At 41.1% G+C, this 19,205-nt stretch overlaps 4 protein-coding genes, 1 long non-coding RNA gene and 1 other non-coding gene across 14 annotated transcripts; 4 read left to right on the top strand and 2 right to left on the bottom strand.

Annotated features, from left to right (window-relative positions):
* Positions 255–7,960, top strand: LOC18792722 (probable DNA-3-methyladenine glycosylase 2). 4 transcript variants are annotated; one of them, XM_020554469.1, is made up of 2 exons: positions 255–1,774; positions 4,968–5,184. In XM_020554469.1, exons 1-2 carry the CDS (start codon positions 666–668, stop codon positions 4,969–4,971), a joined length of 1,113 nt encoding a protein of 370 aa, XP_020410058.1. In that variant the 5' UTR covers positions 255–665; the 3' UTR covers positions 4,972–5,184. The 4 variants fall into 4 exon arrangements, with proteins under 4 accessions (XP_020410058.1, XP_007223275.1, XP_020410046.1 ...); XM_007223213.2 differs by lacking the exon at positions 4,968–5,184 and adding an exon at positions 3,943–4,474 and having other exon boundaries at positions 256–1,774; XM_020554457.1 differs by lacking the exon at positions 4,968–5,184 and adding an exon at positions 3,890–4,474 and having other exon boundaries at positions 257–1,774.
* LOC18790675 (zinc-finger homeodomain protein 5) lies at positions 9,578–11,826 on the top strand. Of its 6 annotated transcripts, none has more exons than XM_020555919.1 (2): positions 9,578–10,146; positions 10,576–11,826. In XM_020555919.1, exons 1-2 carry the CDS (start codon positions 10,087–10,089, stop codon positions 11,632–11,634), a joined length of 1,119 nt encoding a protein of 372 aa, XP_020411508.1. In that variant the 5' UTR covers positions 9,578–10,086; the 3' UTR covers positions 11,635–11,826. The 6 variants fall into 6 exon arrangements, with proteins under 6 accessions (XP_020411508.1, XP_020411509.1, XP_020411513.1 ...); XM_020555920.1 differs by having other exon boundaries at positions 9,579–10,095; XM_020555924.1 differs by having other exon boundaries at positions 9,580–10,095; positions 10,466–11,826.
* LOC109946855 lies at positions 12,531–14,421 on the bottom strand. The gene is made up of 2 exons (XR_002269939.1): positions 14,000–14,421; positions 12,531–13,892 (listed from the first exon to the last, which is right to left on the bottom strand). It is a non-coding gene; the product is annotated as an uncharacterized LOC109946855 (long non-coding RNA).
* On the top strand, positions 12,621–13,474 carry LOC18791009 (peroxiredoxin-2E-1, chloroplastic). The gene has a single exon (XM_007224204.2). The coding sequence runs from the start codon at positions 12,678–12,680 to the stop codon at positions 13,401–13,403; it is 726 nt and encodes a 241-aa protein (XP_007224266.1). The 5' UTR covers positions 12,621–12,677; the 3' UTR covers positions 13,404–13,474.
* TRNAA-AGC lies at positions 14,646–14,718 on the top strand. Its single transcript has one exon. It is a non-coding gene; the product is annotated as a tRNA-Ala (tRNA).
* On the bottom strand, positions 15,470–17,610 carry LOC18792506 (protein RADIALIS-like 6). The gene is made up of 2 exons (XM_007224542.2): positions 16,856–17,610; positions 15,470–15,661 (listed from the first exon to the last, which is right to left on the bottom strand). The coding sequence occupies exons 1-2, from the start codon at positions 17,122–17,124 to the stop codon at positions 15,637–15,639; spliced, it is 294 nt and encodes a 97-aa protein (XP_007224604.2). The 5' UTR covers positions 17,125–17,610; the 3' UTR covers positions 15,470–15,636.

The following is a 19,205-nucleotide window of genomic DNA, read 5'->3' as shown; positions in this document are numbered from 1 at the left end:
ATACTGGGCTTTACAAGGCCCAGTTAATAATTCTATTGCTTCATGCTTTGTTCTGCCAAACACGCTATAGCGGGCCTCAGCCCAAAAAAACAAAATAGAAGAAGAAGAATATGAAGAAAATAATAATTAATGTTGTACTGCAACTGGAGGAAGAACACAATGATGAGTCACGCGCTAAAATGGAGCGTGAAACAGAAAAATCCCTAATTGGATTTCATTCATTTGTTTTTTATTCCATGAGAGGAGGATGATGAACTTTTTGGTTATCGGAGGAGGAGAAAACGGAAGCCACCTGTTACTTTATTAAAGGACTCTCGCACTCGCAGTGAGAGCGAAAGAGAGAAAAATAAAATTTATTTATTAAAAAAAAAAAAAAAAACATACTAGGGATATTGATTAAGAATGGAGAGTGAGTTTGTCCTTAAACTCAATAAAACTTTTGTTTCCCAGTCAATTTCGTAAAGGAACTTCAAACTACAGTCCCTTCTTCTCTCCTTCTGCACGCACACACTCCCATTTCCGATGGCTTCAATTCAATACTTCTCGTAAACCACCTCCCTCACCGCCACCGCCGCCGCCGCCGCCGCCCATCCCCATAACCACCCATATTTACACTCTAGCCACCCATTGAATTTGAAATTGATACACACTCCTCCACTCCACATATGGGCGAGCAAACCCAGGTCCAGACCCAAACCCAAACCCAGCCCCAGACTCCGACTCCGACCCAACCGCCTCACCATGACTCCATCGACGACACCACAATCGCCGAAGTGAGCCCCACACCCACCCAACTCACCAATGCTCCCTCTCAAACTTCATCGCCCCCTTCCAAAATCCCCTTCCGCCCCCGAAAGATCCGCAAGTTATCGCCCGACACCTCCGACCCCAATTCCTCTCAACAAATCGTCGCCTTACCCGACAACCCCAAACCCCTTCCCGCCGCCGCCAAGTCCGCCAAGTCCAAGGCCGTCCAGCAACGCGCCCTTTCGGCCCCGAAAATCGCAGCGCGGCCGCTTTCATGCGAAGGTGAGGTCGAGGCGGCAATCCGCCATCTCCGAAACGCCGATCCGCTCCTGGCTCCGTTGATCGACCTCCACCAGCGGCCGACCTTTGACACCTTCCAGACCCCCTTCCTTGCCCTAACCCGTAGCATTCTCTACCAGCAACTCGCATACAAGGCCGGCAATTCGATCTACACGCGCTTCGTCAGCCTGTGCGGCGGCGAGGCCTGTGTCGTCCCCGAGACGGTCCTCGCCCAAACGCCTCAGCAGCTCCGCCAAATCGGGGTTTCGGGCCGAAAAGCCAGCTACCTCCACGACTTGGCCAGAAAGTACCAGAACGGGATTCTGTCGGACGCGGCGATTGTAAATATGGACGACAAGTCGCTGTTCACAATGCTGACGATGGTCAATGGGATCGGCTCTTGGTCTGTGCACATGTTCATGATTTTCTCGCTTCACAGGCCCGACGTACTTCCGATCAACGACCTCAGCATGCGCAAAGGCGTTCAGCTTCTCTACAATCTTGACGAGTTGCCTCGGCCGTCTCAGATGGAGCATTTGTGTGAGAAGTGGCGGCCGTACCGGTCCGTCGCGGCTTGTTATATGTGGAGATTTAGTGAATCCAAGGGAGCACCTTCGAGTGCGGCGGCCGTGGCGGCTGGTGCGACTCTACCGCCACAGCAGCAGCAGGAGGAGCAGCAACAACAGCATCCGCAGCACCCTCAGCAACAGCAGCTTATGGATTCACTCAGCAGTCTTATTAATATTGGGTATAAATTTCAATCCTTTTCACTTAAATTCAATTATTGGTTTATGGGCAATTCCATTGAGTATCCGTTTGTAGTTTAATTGCAAATGCCACTACAAGATGATAGCTTTGTGAATATTTCTTTTGTTTATGTGAATTTTGGTTTTGCTAGATTAGAAGCAGTCTATCTGTGCCTGAATGTTTAAACCCTTGTAGTTTGCTTAGTTCCTTTCTTTTTTTGGTCGTTTGTATATACACTCTTGTTTAGTGTTTAGAATGGCATTTCAAATGCCCTCTGACTGTTATTCTTCTTATTGAAAGCTGGGTTTGTTTGCTTGAGATGCTGTTCTTACTGAAATCGATATCCCCTTTGTTGACATTTGTGCTTCCTTTCTCTGACGTGTGTCGTCCTGTGTGGAAGGATGCTCTGTGCATGTTTTTTCCTTAACGTGTTTTTATACTTGCATGTTATTCTTTCTAACTTTGTGCTGAATCACAGAGTTAAAGGAAAATTTCTTCCATTGAAATAGAAGATAAACATGCCCTGTTACATCATGATAAATATACGAAGAAACTAAACACTCTTAGACCTTTTCCTATCGAGGCCACGAACCTTTTCCTCCACCATTAGTCTCTTAATATGTTGTCTCTTCTTCTTCATCTTAGAACACCCAAAGAGCATACATAGGTTGTTTCCCAATATGTCCATGTCTGCTTAGTTGCTCAGTATTCTTCCCAAGCTGTGTAATTATGAAATATGTTTGTAATTTCCAATCAGAACTTTAGTCATCCAAAGCAGTAAGTGTATAGGAGTAGTAGGCTAGGTGGTGTTCCATGACACTTCCACAGCTGACTCACTTAAGTGCTACCAGGTAAAGCCATCACTACTGCCAGCAGATCTTTGTAATTTTTCTCTGCTTTTGATGTTTTTATGCTTCTGACTAAGATAAAGATACGGTATAGTTGTGCAGCTCTCCAGTTTTCTTTTTTACTATTGGTTTGTTTCTGAAGAAATTTTTGAGACCCCAAAGAGTTTTTTGTGTTGGTAAAATCTCCTTACCATTAAAGGCCAGAAGGTGAACACAAAAGTTGCTCTAGCATAGGTTTAGGTAATGGTGAGGAAGCTGGATGATACCAGCCTCCAGGCACAATAGGAAACATTATGTTTACCATTGGGGGAGAGTGTGGACCACCTCCTCCTTCATTGCCCTTTCTCTCTAAAGTTGTGGGAGACGTTACTGAAGGAAGTTAACACTGTGTGGGTAATACCGAAAGGCTGTTTCGAACTTTTTTCCATCAAATTTGATGCTTTGGGAAGGGGAAAGAAAGCTAAAATCCTTTGGGGCAGTCTGATGCAGGCAGTGATCTGGAAACTTTGGCTGGAACGTAACAGGAGAATCTTTGAGGATTATAAGGGAGTGGGGGTGGTAGAGTTATGGGATAGAGTGAAGTTTTGGGCTGCCCTTGGGGCATCAACTTCCTTTGCTTTTAAGGATATATCCTATCCTACAATTATGCGCAATCTGCTGGCTGTAGTATCTTAAGGGGTTGTCTTTTGATTGGCTGTTTTGTTTTCTGTGTTGAGTGGCCTCGTGTTTGTTTCACTGGCTAGTGCTTCTTTCTTTTTGTCTGTGTTCTAAATGTCCTCCTTTTTTATCCTTTCAAATTTTGAATAAAAAATGTTTCTATTCAAAAAAAAGAAAAAGAAAAAAGTTTACCATTGATTGTTGGGGTCTTGTTTTATTCAAATTTAAGTCTAAGCAAAAATGTTTTTGTTGATCCCTTTATCTGGTCAGCGGGTAGTAGTGGTAGATTTTTCTTGAATCAATATTACATAATACACTATATATTTGCAGTTTTTCACTGGGTATGAAGGGATGAGCTTTTTTGTTGCTTACTGGATATTTGATTGTACTGACCATCAATTTCTGTCATTGTTGGAGTTATGGAATATGTTATTTTGAGTATGAGCTTTGGATTAGTTTAGTAGTAGATCCGGGTGAGAACTAAATAATTAATTTGTTGTCTTATTTCAGCAAATCTTGGGAGCTCGTATATCATAAATTAATAGTATTTAACTTTTTGATAAAATAAATGTTATATGTAAGAGTTTAATGGTTTTGGCTTTTTATGGAAGGAATGGTGCCTGCATTCATGGTGAACTATCCTTTTCCATGTCATGTGATACAGGGCCTGTACCTGGGGACCTTGATCGGGAATGGAATTGAGAAGTTAGTCCTTCAGTCATGTTTATTCAACTGAGCTTGAGCAAGTTCAAGAATGGTTCATGTGTGGAAATCTTGCTGCTAAAAGCTCTGGCATGCAAGTTTTCAAGGATGAGACTGTATTGAACCCTATTCAGTAATTATTATGCTTTGGGATTAAATAAACACTGTCTATGCAATGCTCTAGTTTTATTGTCTTTAATTTAGAAAACATCAATAAGCTGGCGACGAGATTTCTTATAGGACTTGAGAGAATGCAATGCTTCAATGCCTTTACCTGTAGATTGAGTAACCGTAGCTTAGAGGGAAGCCCTTCACCTTCGGATGTGGTTAGCACTCTTGGTGAGTGTGGTTCTAATATTTGAAACCATATTTAGCTGATTTAGATTGCCCTAGTAACCGACAGCCTTCCTGCGTTTTTGTTCTTTATGCATTATGTACAATTAAATGTCAAATCATAAGCTTAAAGGGATTTTTGCAGGCTGCTTCTTTGTTTCATATAATCTTCAGTGAGGAGTCTGTTTGGGTTTCAGGCTTCTCACCTTGCCAGTTTCAAAATTGGAGGATGATCTCAATGGACTTTTTGAGCGATTTTTTTATTTTTATGTATTCGATTTTTTATGATATCTTTGGTTTTGTTCCTTAAACTGCCACTGTGCCCAACTGTCAGCACTCAGCAGCAGGGACATAGTCACTAAATCAGCCAAGTTTAAATGGTGATGAAGTCCAAGCTCATCATTTTGTTAAATCACGGACATGATTTATGAAGTTTATTTGGGCCACCCCTTTCAGAAAAAGGTTCTTGTTGTAAGGGTTGCTGGGCTTGCACTGCGATTTTTTTTTTTATAATTTCTACTCAACATCTCCCATAATCCCATTTTTTTTTTTTTGAAATTTTTTTTTTTAAAAAAATGTCCATTACCTTCTCTCTCTACTTGTTCTTTTTCTTTTTTCGAATGTGAAGATCCTCGAGGGGTTTTTGATCTGCAGATAACGTGGAAGTACTTTCTGCATTTACGTTGGATTTTAGAAGCTGAGATACATTGGAGCAAGAAGAGGCCGTCGGTCGAGACTCGAGAGTATTATTGTAACGGAAAAATACGTATGTATTGTTACTAAAAATAAAAATAAAAATACACATGTATCATATTGAGGCATATTTGCCAAATTTCATTCAATAATAGTTCCAAGTATCAGCCTGCTATAATCATCAGATTCACAACAAATGACAAATCTAGCTTTTCCAATTTTATTTGTCAACAATAAATGATTTCCTCTTCTTCAATGGATAAAGCCAGAATCTTTGCAATCATCGGCAACCAACCAGCAGTGTCTTGTAGCCGCAACGTATATAATAGGGAAACAAAATATCTGTCACTCTCATGCATGCATGGCTTTTTTTTTTTCTTTTTCTTCTTTCTAATTCTTTATGTCGTCCATTCTAATTCTTTTAGGAATTTATTATATCATGGATCAAGCCAGGCATCAAAACGTTAATCCAAACGTATATTCCTCCTCCGATGGGATATTCATTTAGGGCGGCAGATTATATGCTTGAAGTAAAGTTAATTAATTCAGAAACCACAGTTCACAGACAGCACCATGAGATACAAAACATTAACTTCCACATCAACTATGGGATCTGCGACGCTTTTCTTATTACAGTTGTAGCTCCAAAATGTGGGATATCCTAACGAATATCTCTTATTCTCGATTTAATTTCGTCGTTTTATGCACCACGGCCAGCTTCAAAGTGCCTTATCTCTAAATCATTATACCAACTTTGTCAACTATAAAATGGTCTCAAAATGCAGAAACTTGGTAAAACAAACACAAACCCAGAACCGGAAACACACTACTACCATGATGAACTACGAGAACTATGATCCTTCCTATCCCGACCAGCCTGTGGTGGACCTCTACCTACAAGTTTGGGCTAATCTCCCTGCCTTCCGGTCCAAGCCAGCCTTCGTTTGGGTCGAAGACGGCGCCGCCATTGATGCTAAGTCAACCCTCACGTATGCTCAGCTCAATGACTCGGTGCAGTGCATTGCTTCTCAATTGCTCGTCCCACTTCAAAGAGGTGACACTGTCGTCATCCTCTGCTCACCGGGGCTCGAACTAGTCGAGACCATTTTTGGGTGCCAAAGGGCTGGCCTTTTGAGCGTGCCCATTTCCCCACCTGACCCTTCTTTCACTAATCAAAACTTCCACCACCTTATAAGGGCCCTCTCCCAAACGAAGCCTAAAGCTGCCATAGCTCACCCCACTTACATCACAAGCATTAACCACTACATATCCTCCTCATCCTCCAACAAAAAGCTTGTTCATATGTTGCAAAGTCTCCACTGGATTTCCACTGTTGACATCAAAGCTAAAGATAGAAAGTTACAACATTCCCAATTGGGTCCTAAATTTTCACCATACAAAGGCTGCAGAGCAGAGGATGTGTATCTGGTTCAGTACACTTCAGGAGCAACTGGAATCCCAAAGCCAGTGCTTGTCACAGCAGGTTCAGCTGCTCACAATGTTAGGACAGCCAGGAAGGCCTACGATCTTCACCCGAATAGCGTGATTGTTTCGTGGTTGCCTCAGTACCATGATTGTGGCCTCATGTTTCTGCTGTTAACAATTGTGTCTGGTGCAACAAGCATCTTGACATCACCAGCTGCGTTTGTTAATAGGCCAAGGCTGTGGCTCGAGCTAATAACACAGTTCAGAGCTACTTGCACTCCTGTTCCATCGTTCGCGCTGCCGCTAGTTGTCAAGCGAGGTGGGATTGACAAAGGCACCTCGCCTATACATCTATGGAGTTTACAGAATCTCATTATTATAAACGAGCCGATTTACAGGGACGCGGTTGAGCAATTTGTAAATGTGTTTAGGACTTTTGGGTTGAACCCATCGTCCATTTCTCCTTCTTATGGCTTGGCAGAGAACTGCACGTTTGTTTCAACAGTTTGGAGACCATGCGGCAATGACGTTCCCAACATGCCATCATACAACAAGCTCTTGCCAAGTGCAAGGCTCGGGCAAAACGACGACGAACTGGTGGACATGGATATCATTGTCGTGAACGAAGAGACGCATGAAGCAGTTGAGGATGGGATTGAAGGAGAGATTTGGGTTTCGTCTCCCAGCAATGCCTCTGGTTACTTAGGCCACCCTACAATGACTCGTGAGGTGTATTACGGAAGGCTTAAGAACAAGGTCAGTCGGTGCTTTTTACGAACAGGTGATAGGGGTGTTGTGAAAGGAGACGAAAGGTATCTTTTTGTGATGGGTCGATGTGCGGACGTGATAAAAAACCATGAAGAAATCCATCCACATTATATAGAAACAGCTGCTTATAATAGCAGTCCAGGGTTTCTGAGAGCGGGGTGTTCGGCTGCGTTTGAGATTTCAAACAGAGTAGTGGTGGTTGTGGAGATGCAGAGGAGTGAGAAAGAGATTGGGGTTTTGAGGAAGATATGTGAAGGAGTGAGAAAAGGTGTGGCTGAGGAGGAGAGAGTTGAAGTTGGGATAGTGGTTCTGGTTAGAAGTGGGAGTGTGCCTAAAACTACTTCAGGTAAAATACAAAGATGGGCAGCTAAAGACAAGCTCATTGGAGGCAAAATGAGCGTTTTGATGGAGATGCGGTTTGGTGATTATGGTGACTCTTTTTCAAGTTTTGGGACAATAATTGGTGAAAATGAGGGGAAAGGTGATTACGGGGGAGGAAGAGGAGGGAAGACAAAAGCGGTGGTAGGTGAGGAGAGAGAGGACATCTTTCTCTCATTCTCATCAAACGGTCCACTTCGTCCCTCGTTGCTCTCTTTTTTGTGAGAAAGTGAAAGCCATTTACATCCGAATGTCAAAGTTTGATGAACCAGCTGCTAGCTCTTGATTTAAACTAAACGTTTGAAGAGATTCAAAGTTTGATGAACCAAGTAAGAGGTTGATGATGAGTTTGAATAAGTTCGAAGTAGTATATATATATATATATATATATATATATATATACAACAGTTGTATATGAATAAGTTCAAAGTAGTGTATATATATATATATATATATATTTACAACAATTGTTGTTTGGTGCAAAAATGAACGAGAGTTCATTGGGCTTAGTTGATGTCGCATCTCCCAGGTTAAAGGAGTGGGCCGTTGACCCCAGATAACCGTTGAAAAACCTAGATGATGCATTGCAGCTTTTGTTTACCTAGATGAGTTGAGTTGAGTTGAGTTGGGCTCCACCATTTTCAAATATCGCGGGCCACAGTTGTAGGACCCCTACCCTACCCATTCACTGTCAAAACTACGAGGCCTCAAAACGTTGTCGTTTGTACGCTCGTATTGCGCAACTCCCATTTGAACTCGAAGACGTACCTGACCTGTAATGTAACCTACATATATTCTCACAATTCTCATTTCTAACCCAACCGGAACCACCAAATAAATTGATGGAGTTATATATTCACGGACTCTCATGTACGCTATTATTAGGGTTTTTTTTTCATGTCCTTTTTTTTTGTTTTTTGTTTTTTTTTGTGTGTATTTAAATAATCACAATTCTGACATGCCTAGCATAATTGGATAAGCTTCTCTTCTCTTTTAAAAAAAAAGAACATTGACTTCTGGTTCTGGACACCTGGAGCTAACCCACTGATAAAAGAGAGACCAAAAAAAAAAAAAACTTAGAATTAAGATAGTCACGCAAATGTTTCAAGAATGTTGAATTTCGGAAATAAATGTGACACACACATATAGCACATTATTTTTGGGGGGATTGAATTAATATAGTTTGGAAAATTTAAAATGCAATGTACTAGAATGTTATTGGGTATACGAAGTTATTCATTTATTCCGGAGGAGGTGCATACAATTTTATTGAAGAGAAAGTTACCGTTTTTATTATTAATTACCCTCCTTTATTTATGTATGTTTGGGTAAAAATGAAATGAAATAAGCAGAAATTGGTTGAAGGTGGAATATAATTGGTGGAAAGAAGCTGTAGACTGACTGTAGAAACAAAGTGATGAAGAAGAAGAGTGTTTAGAGTCAAGGCAAGAGAGAGAAAGAAAGGCCATCGATTGCATGACACAGAAAGGTACCAAGCAAGCAAAGACTCTTTGATTTGGTTGGGGCAAGCAAGCAAAGCAAGCAAGCAAGCGTGATTTGTCTCAGAGGGTGTGCAGAAACCGCACGTTAGCCCTTTCCTTTCCTTTCGTTTCTTTTCCCTCTGATGCAGCAGCAGCATCAGCACAGCAGCATCATATATATGAAATTAAATCAATGAATTAGAGGAGATGAGACACACAGACAGAAGAAATAAAAAGTAAAAAAAAGAAAGAAGCAACACGACAAGGCCACTACTGTGGACCATCAACTTTTCACTTTTACCCATCTTTGTTTAGTCATTTTTGCATGGATTCGAATTAAGAAGAGTAAACTTAAATTACCCATAATTAATTAATTAATTAAATTGCGTGAGAGATTAGGGGTACGTAAGTTTAGTTTGTTGGTATATGCGTAGGATTAAGGAAGCAAAAGCGCTATAGCTAGCTAGCTACGTCGCATCAGAGGAGTAGCAGTACTGAAAATGGGGTATGTGTGTATGTGTTGGGTGGTTTATGGGGAGAAGGGTGTTGAGATAAGAAATGGAAAGGGCAATAATGAAGGGTGAGGGGGATGGGACCCACTTGGCAGGGCGTGGGAGAGGTCTGAACATGACGTTGTCGGTTGTTTTGTAATCTGCAAACTTGCAATTGCATAGAAAAGCAGAGAGAGAGAGAGAGAGAGAGTTATAGTGTGTGTGTGCAGTGTAGTGTACTACGAACCCCCCCCTCCTCCTTAACCTCTCTTCTCTCTCTCTCTCTCTCTCTCTCTCTCTCTCTCTTTGCACTACTTACTTACTTGGTTGGTTGGACTCTTATCCTTCCCGCTGGCCTCACCACAAGCAACCAACCTGTCTCTTGTTGGAAGCACAGAAGCACAGAAGCACAGAAAGCACCAATATCCCAAAGGACCCAACCCAACCCATCTCTCTCTCTCTCTCTCTCTCTCTCTCTCTGCTTATTATGCTTTTGATTTTACCTGTCTGGAGGCCATTAGAGACGTTCAGGCAGTGATGTTTAAGGTGCTCTTTCAGCTACTTAAGTCTCTCTCTCTCTGTCTCTTTCTTACAACTGTGAGTTAATTGGTTTCATTTTAGTTTTAATCTCTCCTTTGTTTTGTGTTTTGGGACTCGTATGCAATTTCCTCTCTCTCTCTCTCTCTCTCTCTCTCTCTCACACATAGCATGGGTTTTTAACAGCAACTGTTGAAGATTACGACATGGGGTTTTGGTGGGATTAGCACCCTAATATATGTATATGCTCGAATCAGATATCTGAAACTGGTTGGGGACAATACTAGGAATACGATATTAAAAGTTTAGCTCTACCTTCTTTTGTCATCTATATTATTTAAACATTTTATTTCCATTTTTTTTTTGGGAAATTGATTAGAGGAGAGCTTAGCTAGAGAGAAGCCTCAGAACCCCAACAAAGTACAAGACTGGGTTGAGATCAATGAGATGCTTTTTGCCAGCTTTCCATATTAAATAACATTTTTGTAGGCATCAGTTATGGATTTTAGAGCACAACCCCAAGATAACGAAATGAGGACGTCAGGCTCTTTGAGCTACGCTTCTTCTGCTCATCATTTAAGTACCAAAGAATCATCACCCGCAGCAGCAGCAGCAGCAGCAGATCATCAAAAGAGAAGGGTTGGGATTCACAATGGCAACAACACTTACGCTACCAGCCCCCATCAAACCCTAGACCACCACATTCAACACCCACACCCACCTTTGCAACCCCTCATCCGAGACCCAGATCCAGATCGAGCCCTAGCCGGAACGCCAGTTCCGTCAACTGTACTCGCCAGTGGTGGGCCCAAGTCGACTTCAAAGATCATCCGCTACAGAGAGTGCCTCAAGAACCACGCGGCCAACATAGGCGGCAATGTGTTTGATGGATGCGGCGAGTTCATGCCAAGCGGTGAGGAAGGAACGCTGGAAGCTCTGAAATGCGCCGCATGTGATTGCCACCGCAACTTCCACCGAAAGGAGGTGGACGGGGAAACGACGGCGTTCAGCCACGGGTCCAGACGCTCAAGCATAATGCTGAGCCCTCTCCAACTCCCCCCGCCTCTGCCGTCTCCTTCGTCGGCTCTCCACCATCACCACCACCACCATCAGAAATTCTCAATGGCTCCGATTATCCAGCCGATGAATGTGGCGTTCGGGAGCGGTGGAGGAGGGACGGAGTCTTCCAGCGAGGATCTGAACGTGTTCCAGTCGAACAATGCGGAGGGGGGATTGCCAATGCCGCCGTTTGCGATGTCGAAGAAGCGGTTTCGTACAAAGTTCACGCAGGAGCAGAAGGAGAGGATGATGGAGTTTGCAGAGAAGGTGGGGTGGAGGATTCAGAAGCAAGATGAGGAGGAGGTGGAGAGGTTTTGCGCAGAGGTGGGCGTGAAGAGGCAGGTGCTGAGGGTTTGGATGCATAACAACAAGAACAGTGCCAAGAAGCAGAGTGATATTCTGACCACCCCCACAACAACAAGTCTGTCTTTTGAGAACGTTGAAGCTGAAGAAGAAGGAGGAGGGGAGGGAGGGAGGGACAACAGCTGAAGATACAGATCAATGGATGATTTGATGATAAATTAATGGTTTGATTGGCACTTAATTGGTAGGGGATGAAGAGTAAGTGAGATTTTGTATAAATTAAATGAAGAGGCCTAGCTTAGCTAGATCAGATCAGATATTTGCATTGTTATTATTATTATTCAGTGAAGAAGAGACACCTTCAGTTATTGTTTTGAATATTCAGCTTTATTTTCTTCTTTAACAGGAATGTCCTGTGTTAGTTTTCCCTTGCCATGGATTTGTGTTGAAACCTTGAAATGGTGATTATGAGTATGCATTGCCAGAAGCTTGGTAGGGCCCAGTCTTCTGCGTTTTTTGTAATACTTGGCGTGTTGACTTTAGACATGGTTTTATTGGTCCTTTCATTGAATTTTACGGGTCCAATATGAGTTTAGAGACACATGACCTAATCAGGCCCGGCCTTCTTTTCTTTGTTGGGCTATTTCCTCCTCCTCTGCATAATATTTGTTACATTTCCAACTTTGCCCTCTACACCTAAACACTGAAACAAGATCAAATAAGGGAAAAAAACAAAACAAAACATCCGTTAATTTTTTTCTGGTAAATACCTTCAGGTGTTCAAACAATCGAATGGTTGGATTAATCTCCGCTTGAAATTCGATTTGATTTTGGCCACAAAATATTTCCAACAGGTTATCCGTTAATATTTTTCTTTTGTAGCATCATACTTAAATAACTAATTTAAGTGGATTAAACTAGTTGGTTAAAAAGAGACTGAATCTGTGCCCCTTCACACCTAAGCTCGAATCGAATCCCCATTATCTGATTGCTGTTTAAAAAAAAAAAAAAAAAAAAAAATCATTTGATTGCTGCCCAAGGAAAATGTGGAAATGTGGAAATGGATGGGAAAACCAAGAAAAGGAAAGAAGGTGATGTTATTTTCTAGATTTTTCCTTTTTCAACCAAACCATCCTTAAGTTAAACCCAACAAATCCCATTTTCGCCTTGTGAACCCATTATCTATCCGCCACTACCATCGCAGCCGCTCAATTTTTGTGTCTCTTTTCATGGCTGCCTCTGTTAACAACATTGCAGCTACATTTGCAACAGTACCAAAAACATCCTCTCCAAGTTCATCGTCTTCTTCTTCAAATCCTCACCAAACAAAGCTCTCTCTTTCACTATCCCACAAATCCATCTCAACCCCTTGGAACCTACACAAAACCCTCCCTAGGTCCCAAAGATCCTCCCTTCTCAACCTCTATGGCCCACCGGGCCCACCCCCGAATGGCTCCATCTCCACCGTCCATCCCCGCCCCCTGATGATCACCCCAAAACCAAGCAGACCCTTCTCAGTTTGCATAGGCGATAAGCTCCCAAACATAACCCTCTCTTACCTCGACCCAAACGACGGGGCCAAGCTCATCTCTCTCTCAACCCTCTGCAAAGGCAAGAGAGTCGTTTTGGTGGGTGTTTCGGCGCCGTTCTCTCCGCATTGCACTCGGTTCATGAAACGGGTTGAATCGGCGAGAGGTAAGAGCTCGGACTTGATCGCCTGCGTCGCGGCCAGCGACGTGTTTGTGATGAGGGCGTGGGGTGAGAATCTGGCCGTTGGGGATAGGGTCATGATGTTATCCGACGGACGTGGAGAGTTAGGCAATGCACTTGGTGTCTCTCTCAATCTCAACACGACGACTAACGCTTGTTTGGTTACCTTCAACGGTGTGATCAAAAGCGTTGAGTTTGACAAAGAAGAAGGTAGTCTCGTTGCTACCAAATCCATGGCCCACTGAGAGCTGGTAGGCCTGAGCCCAAAAGGCAAAATTTTGTGGCAGCGTTAATCTTTGGGCCCTTCGCGCCACGTTTTTCGGGGATTCAGCAATTGTCATTGTCTAGAATTTAATTTTCGATGCATTAATACGAATTGCGGAGAGAAAAAACTTGAATTATTGGACAACAAATTTTTAGAACCTCGTGATTCGTGAATTGCATATATGCATTCTTTAATTTCAAAATGATTCAATCTTTATTTTACAGAGAAGAATAATACATGGAATCTACTTTCTCTAGCCTCAACCCATCTCATGTGAGGCCCATTTAAATTTAATATTTCACCCCGTGTCAAACAACGTTAAACGAGGTTTATATTGGTCCAAATTAAAAAAAGAAAAAGAAAAAAAGAAGTAGTAATCACAGGTCGAACAATATTTGTAGATTATTCTGATTCGGGTGCCTTTGCGTGATCTGTGTCGTCTGAATCATCATCCTTGATGCCCATATCCCTAAAACGACAAGCACCCGCAATTAGTAGCCAGTAAATAGAGACAATTATAACTATAAATGCTTTGTATAAATAAATAAAAAAGAAAAAAAGACGCGAGAAACTTACTTGAGTTTGCCGTTAAACCAATCAGTCCATGTTGATGTGGTCTCCCTAGCTTCCTTGAAGGCATCTGAAGTAGATTCTGATAAGCCTTCTGCTGCGCCCTTTGCCGCTGAAGCAGCATCGGTGATACGATCCTTGGCATTTCCCACGAAGTTGTCATCACCCAACACCGTATGGATTGACAGAAGCACCACCAATGCAAAAATCAACACAAACGCGGTCTTCTTTCCCATGTTTTTCTGTTTTCTTTTTGTTTTCTGTTTTTTGAATTTTTGTTTTTGGTTTTTTTCTAGTTCCTCCAAACAAAAAGTTTTCTGAAGATTAGGGTAGAAATGGTGCTTTTTTATAGGCTCCAAGGTGACGGATCCTGAGGCTTATCTTCAGTCAATGTTTACGGATAAAGCGATCAGAAATGCTAAATTTAGACTGGCACCAAACGGAAAAGCTCCCATTTTAGAAGTGAGGGTTTAGTTTTCCAACATAACAACGCGATAGACTTGGTATGGCATCATGCATTTTTTTCTCCGGGTTACGTTAAACAGCATTGGTGGGCCTGGTCGACCCAGCCCAAAATAATGTGGTAAGGAAGGCCCATTAACTTTTTTTGGTTTTGTATTTTAAAACTTTGTTTTCACACTATTCAGCATCTGGGGATGTAGCTCAGATGGTAGAGCGCTCGCTTAGCATGCGAGAGGTACGGGGATCGATACCCCGCATCTCCATTTTTCCCTTTTTCATGAATAAAAGTGAAGTAGACGACAGTAGTAATGCTGTAGTTTTTCTTTTATGAATCCCTCAACTTCCTTTTCTTGAATTTCATCGTTTCAAATTTTCAAGCCAAAATAGACGGCCTCGATCGCTGTATTTAATAAGCAACAATTAAATCGATGGTTCGAATTTCGGACATCGTAGCGCCAGATTTTTTAATATCCAAACCCAAAACGAATTGTTTTCCCGCCTTTCCTTTGAACCAATCTGATCGTACATCTCTTAAAAGGAAACCGGATAGAGCTGGCGATTCAAACCTAATTGCTCTCTTTCTGGCCGTTCCTCTCCGAAATTTCAAAATTATTTTGCTTTCCTCTCCAGATCGCAGATTATCTCAGTCACCAGTTCTTACATGCGCTTGGAACAATTGGACTTTCTTGATAGCATGCGGTGCAGTCTTCCAAAGGACCAGAGGTCAGTGGACGAAGCTCGCAATTTGATATTATTGCCGATTATGCATTTGATTTTGATATATTGCAGCTAATCTTATCTTATTATTTGCTTCATCGTATGTAATCCATTAGTTAAATCGAATTTTTTAAATTTCCTACCATGAGTACAGAATCTTATCGAGGAATTGTTTGACCGATGCATTGTCTGTGGATGTGTTAATGAATAATTTGTTGTTTTACTTCTCTCTCTCTCTTGCTCTCTCTCTCTCTGGTCAGATTGTTGTTTTTAGAAACAGGAAATCAAGCATAGCATACAAAACAAAACACATAATATATATATTTTCTTGCAGAAAATCATTACAATAAGTAGACGACATTTGAAGTAGGAGCAGAGAAACACATCCAAACTTGGTATGGGTAGTTAGGCAGAATGACAGAGCAATCCATTTTGTCTTTTTACAAGTCTTCTGGGCCGTCGCATCAGATCTTTAGGTTTTTCATAAGCCTGAATGGATTACAAGGATTTAGCATTAGAAATTTAGAAAATTCCCAATTACCAAGTAAGCATAGAAAATCGTGTAGATAATATGAAAGTCGTAGTTGCTTTTGCAACAATTAGCATCTTTTAAGTTTGAACTGGTCAATTAGATTATCCCAAGACACCATTATCTTGCTAATCTCACCCATTTATACATAATTAGCCTCTTTATGGTGGGAGCTTCGTTTCGAAGGAAGATGCCCTATTTTTAAAAATATCTGCCGACGTAATACATTGGTTGCTGCAGTGTGTGTGTGTGAGATATAAAATTATAAATATATGATGAACTACAAAAGCTGCCAAGAGGTTTAGCTAGATCCAACAGTCACGGTCGACTGCGAGCTAGCCCTTGGGATTAATGAAAGAATGTGATAATGAAAGAATGTGATAAGTAATTAAAAACAAGAATTCGGCGTCACACAATGATCCTCATCTACATTTAGGAAGAACCAGGTGACTATATTCAATTACTTTAATCATAGGACCATGTGCATATGAGATCCAAAACAAGTAAGGATTAGATTCCATGTGGGCTTTTTCTTAGGAATTGAAGTTGAATATAGTATGGGATAGTGGATAGTTATACAAAAGAATTAGAGAAAACATATAAAATTTCTTGGGGAGGAGACTCAAGTCAGTGTCTTTATTTAGAACTGTCGATCCCAAAAGAGGAAAAGCTGGTTAATGATATTATGGAAAGGATACGGTGGGACTTGTTACCAGCCGTTTAGATATTTCAGCTAATAGTGCTATAATTTAACTTAATATTCTGCTCTTCTTTGGCTTTTTAGCAGCTCCTACCAGTACCATACCATTGGTTTTAAGCTTTTCATGCATTGCCATTTTTTGCCATTTTTTGCCATTTTTGCCATTTCCACCACTACATGCAATTGTACCTGTCTCTAATATTCATATAAGTTTGTAAAAGAGATTCATACTTGGACATCTCTTCTGGGTTCCTAATTAATTAATTTATTTATAAGTCTTGGACCTTACTGATTGATAACTTGGTAGATGACAATGTGACCGTGCTGAGTCCCCCAACACATTTTCTAAACTAGGATGTCCTACATACCACTGAAGGAAGAATAGACAGCATGGATTAACTTTGAATGCTTAGAAAGTAAAGATAATTGCTAAACATGAAAACATTATTCTTACCTCTGCTCATCACCAATTCCTCTGCTGCCGCTGCTTCCAGTGCCCTTATAATTGGGTATTGGGACTTGGCCAGATTCTATATGCATGAGATCCTGCACCAGAATCTCATAGTGCCTCTTTACTTCCTCTACAGATTTTCCACCCACAGCCTTGGCCACATTATGCCAGCGGTCTTGTGTGTCCTTGTCATACACAGCCAGAGCCTTCTCAAATAATTTGTTCTGCTTTGGTGTCCAGGAGGAGTTCCTTGAGGAAGAGAGAGATGCCATTATTCAATCTACTCTTAGGTGAAGATATGAACCAAAATTTTGAACTGGTAAGGTCACTGAGCTGCTCTCAGAGGAGCTAAGTCAGAAGATGAAGAGGAAAAAGTATGGTGAGAGTGGATAACGTGTATGGCGTTTGGAGTCAAGTTAGAAGACTGAAGTCAAGGCGATGATGGTATGGGCAAGAGGTTGCCATGCTCCTTATAAGCAGGAGGAGAGACTCGTGGGGCTGTGCAAGTTGGCGAATATTATAGGGACAAAACAAGATGTGATTCGCCTCCTTGATCAACGCTAAGAAGGACAATAAACGAAAGGAGCTTATATATTTTACAAGGACTGTGTCTACTCATTATAATATCTCATCATCAGAAAGTGGAATTTTTTGAGAATTTACAGCCTGGTGGGGATTAGATCCCAATTCTAAGTCTACCCATTAACGTAGATGCGCTTACAATCTGAACCTCCACCTTTCGTTTGAAACCCGCAACAAAACAGGTACGTAAGAAGATACTCTGTCTTCTCTTGGACTTAGTTAATATAATGATATTATTATTTATTTGCTAGTAATAAATAGACATGGAAAGATGGTATGTAGGCATGGCATCTAGCAATGTGCTACGAGTTTAGCTTTCATCTCATAAGAAGTAGACAACAAAGATGACGAATATGATTTGAATGAAAACAAGAAGAAGAACATCACCGTCATGTGCACGAAGGAAATTGTTGAGTTTTTTTTTTGTCAATTGCTTGTTACATTTACTCTTCCATATCTTTTAACATGTCAGAATCGAAGGACAAGTTTCAAAAAAGCAGTAGTGCCTCACGGAGGTGGGGCCTCCTATTAGGTAACATAGAAAATAAAGGAGAGTGAGATTTGTACGTAATTGAATATTGGAACTTGGAAAATATTGTTTCAAACCAATTTCTTGGCAACATTCCAAAATTTTATTTTGCGGGATGGACAGCTGAGAATCACCACCAGGGTCAACCAAGTGTTGCTCTTTAGATCCTGTGTCAGTTTTGTGTAGGAGGGGCAGTTTACTTCCTGCAATAGTCAATGTCAATGATCAGTGCAATCTTTACTTCTTTTTTTTTCTCTGGCAAGTTTTCTTGCCTTTACTATACGCCTTTAATAGTAGGGGTCTTAGAAACAAGCGGTCTGGTGTGGTCCACATTCATCTCTCATTGCTTAAGGAAGTCAAAACTAATTGATAATGGAAAATTAGTCCAACTAGTTCTTTTAACTTTTTAATGTGGGATAAATATTTTCAACACGAATTTGTATGTGTGGCAAACTTTTAAGTTTAACACATGAACAATACATATTGAGCGGCGTGAGAGCATGTGTGGCCGTTGAGCCCAACATGTGAAATCTTGCTTTGATACCATGAAAGAAGTTGAAGTTTCACCCTGAAACCAATTGGCAGTGGGGAAAGTAACTCAACTCTTTACAAACTCAGACTAAATCCCTTAACTTTTTAATGTGGGACAAATACTCTCAACAGTTGCCGCATCTCATATATCAAATATCCAATCTACCCTTAAGTGTTAGCAAAACAAAATATAGAAAAGGGTACTTTTCTTCTCAGCCAACACCAAAACAGCATCTCCTCTAAATTTCTCAGCCTTTTTCTAACAATTTTATGTGTTAATTAATAATTAGTTACAATTATTGATGTAACTAATACACTTTAACAGTCACACATTCCAATGAAAAATGTGATTCCTCTGACATTACTTATTTTCAATTACTTCTTCAACTCCTTTACCTACTTTCTCCTAACTCATTGCATAAACACCAATCTAATGTAAGTTATAATTGAGATTTTAGTTATTCCTACTTCACTTTCTTTTTATTTTAGCACCTAATGTTGTGTTTGTCAAAAAGAGGTAGACATCCAATCACCACCGATCTAAATTTAACGTGTGTGCGCTTTTTGGGGTTCAAACTCTTCAACATGAGGGAGTTTTGTTTTTTTTTCTTTTCTTAGCCGCATCAACATAGTGGACTCTAATCAATGTTAGGCACAGGCCCTTAGTCATTGTTGGAGTTGGAAAAGTTGCAACAAATCAATCTAATGACA

The sequence above is a fragment of the Prunus persica genome, chromosome G1 (genome assembly GCF_000346465.2).
Source record: "Prunus persica cultivar Lovell chromosome G1, Prunus_persica_NCBIv2, whole genome shotgun sequence".
In the NCBI taxonomy this organism is placed as follows: domain Eukaryota; kingdom Viridiplantae; phylum Streptophyta; class Magnoliopsida; order Rosales; family Rosaceae; genus Prunus; species Prunus persica.
This window is presented reverse-complemented; position numbering and strand designations above follow the sequence as displayed.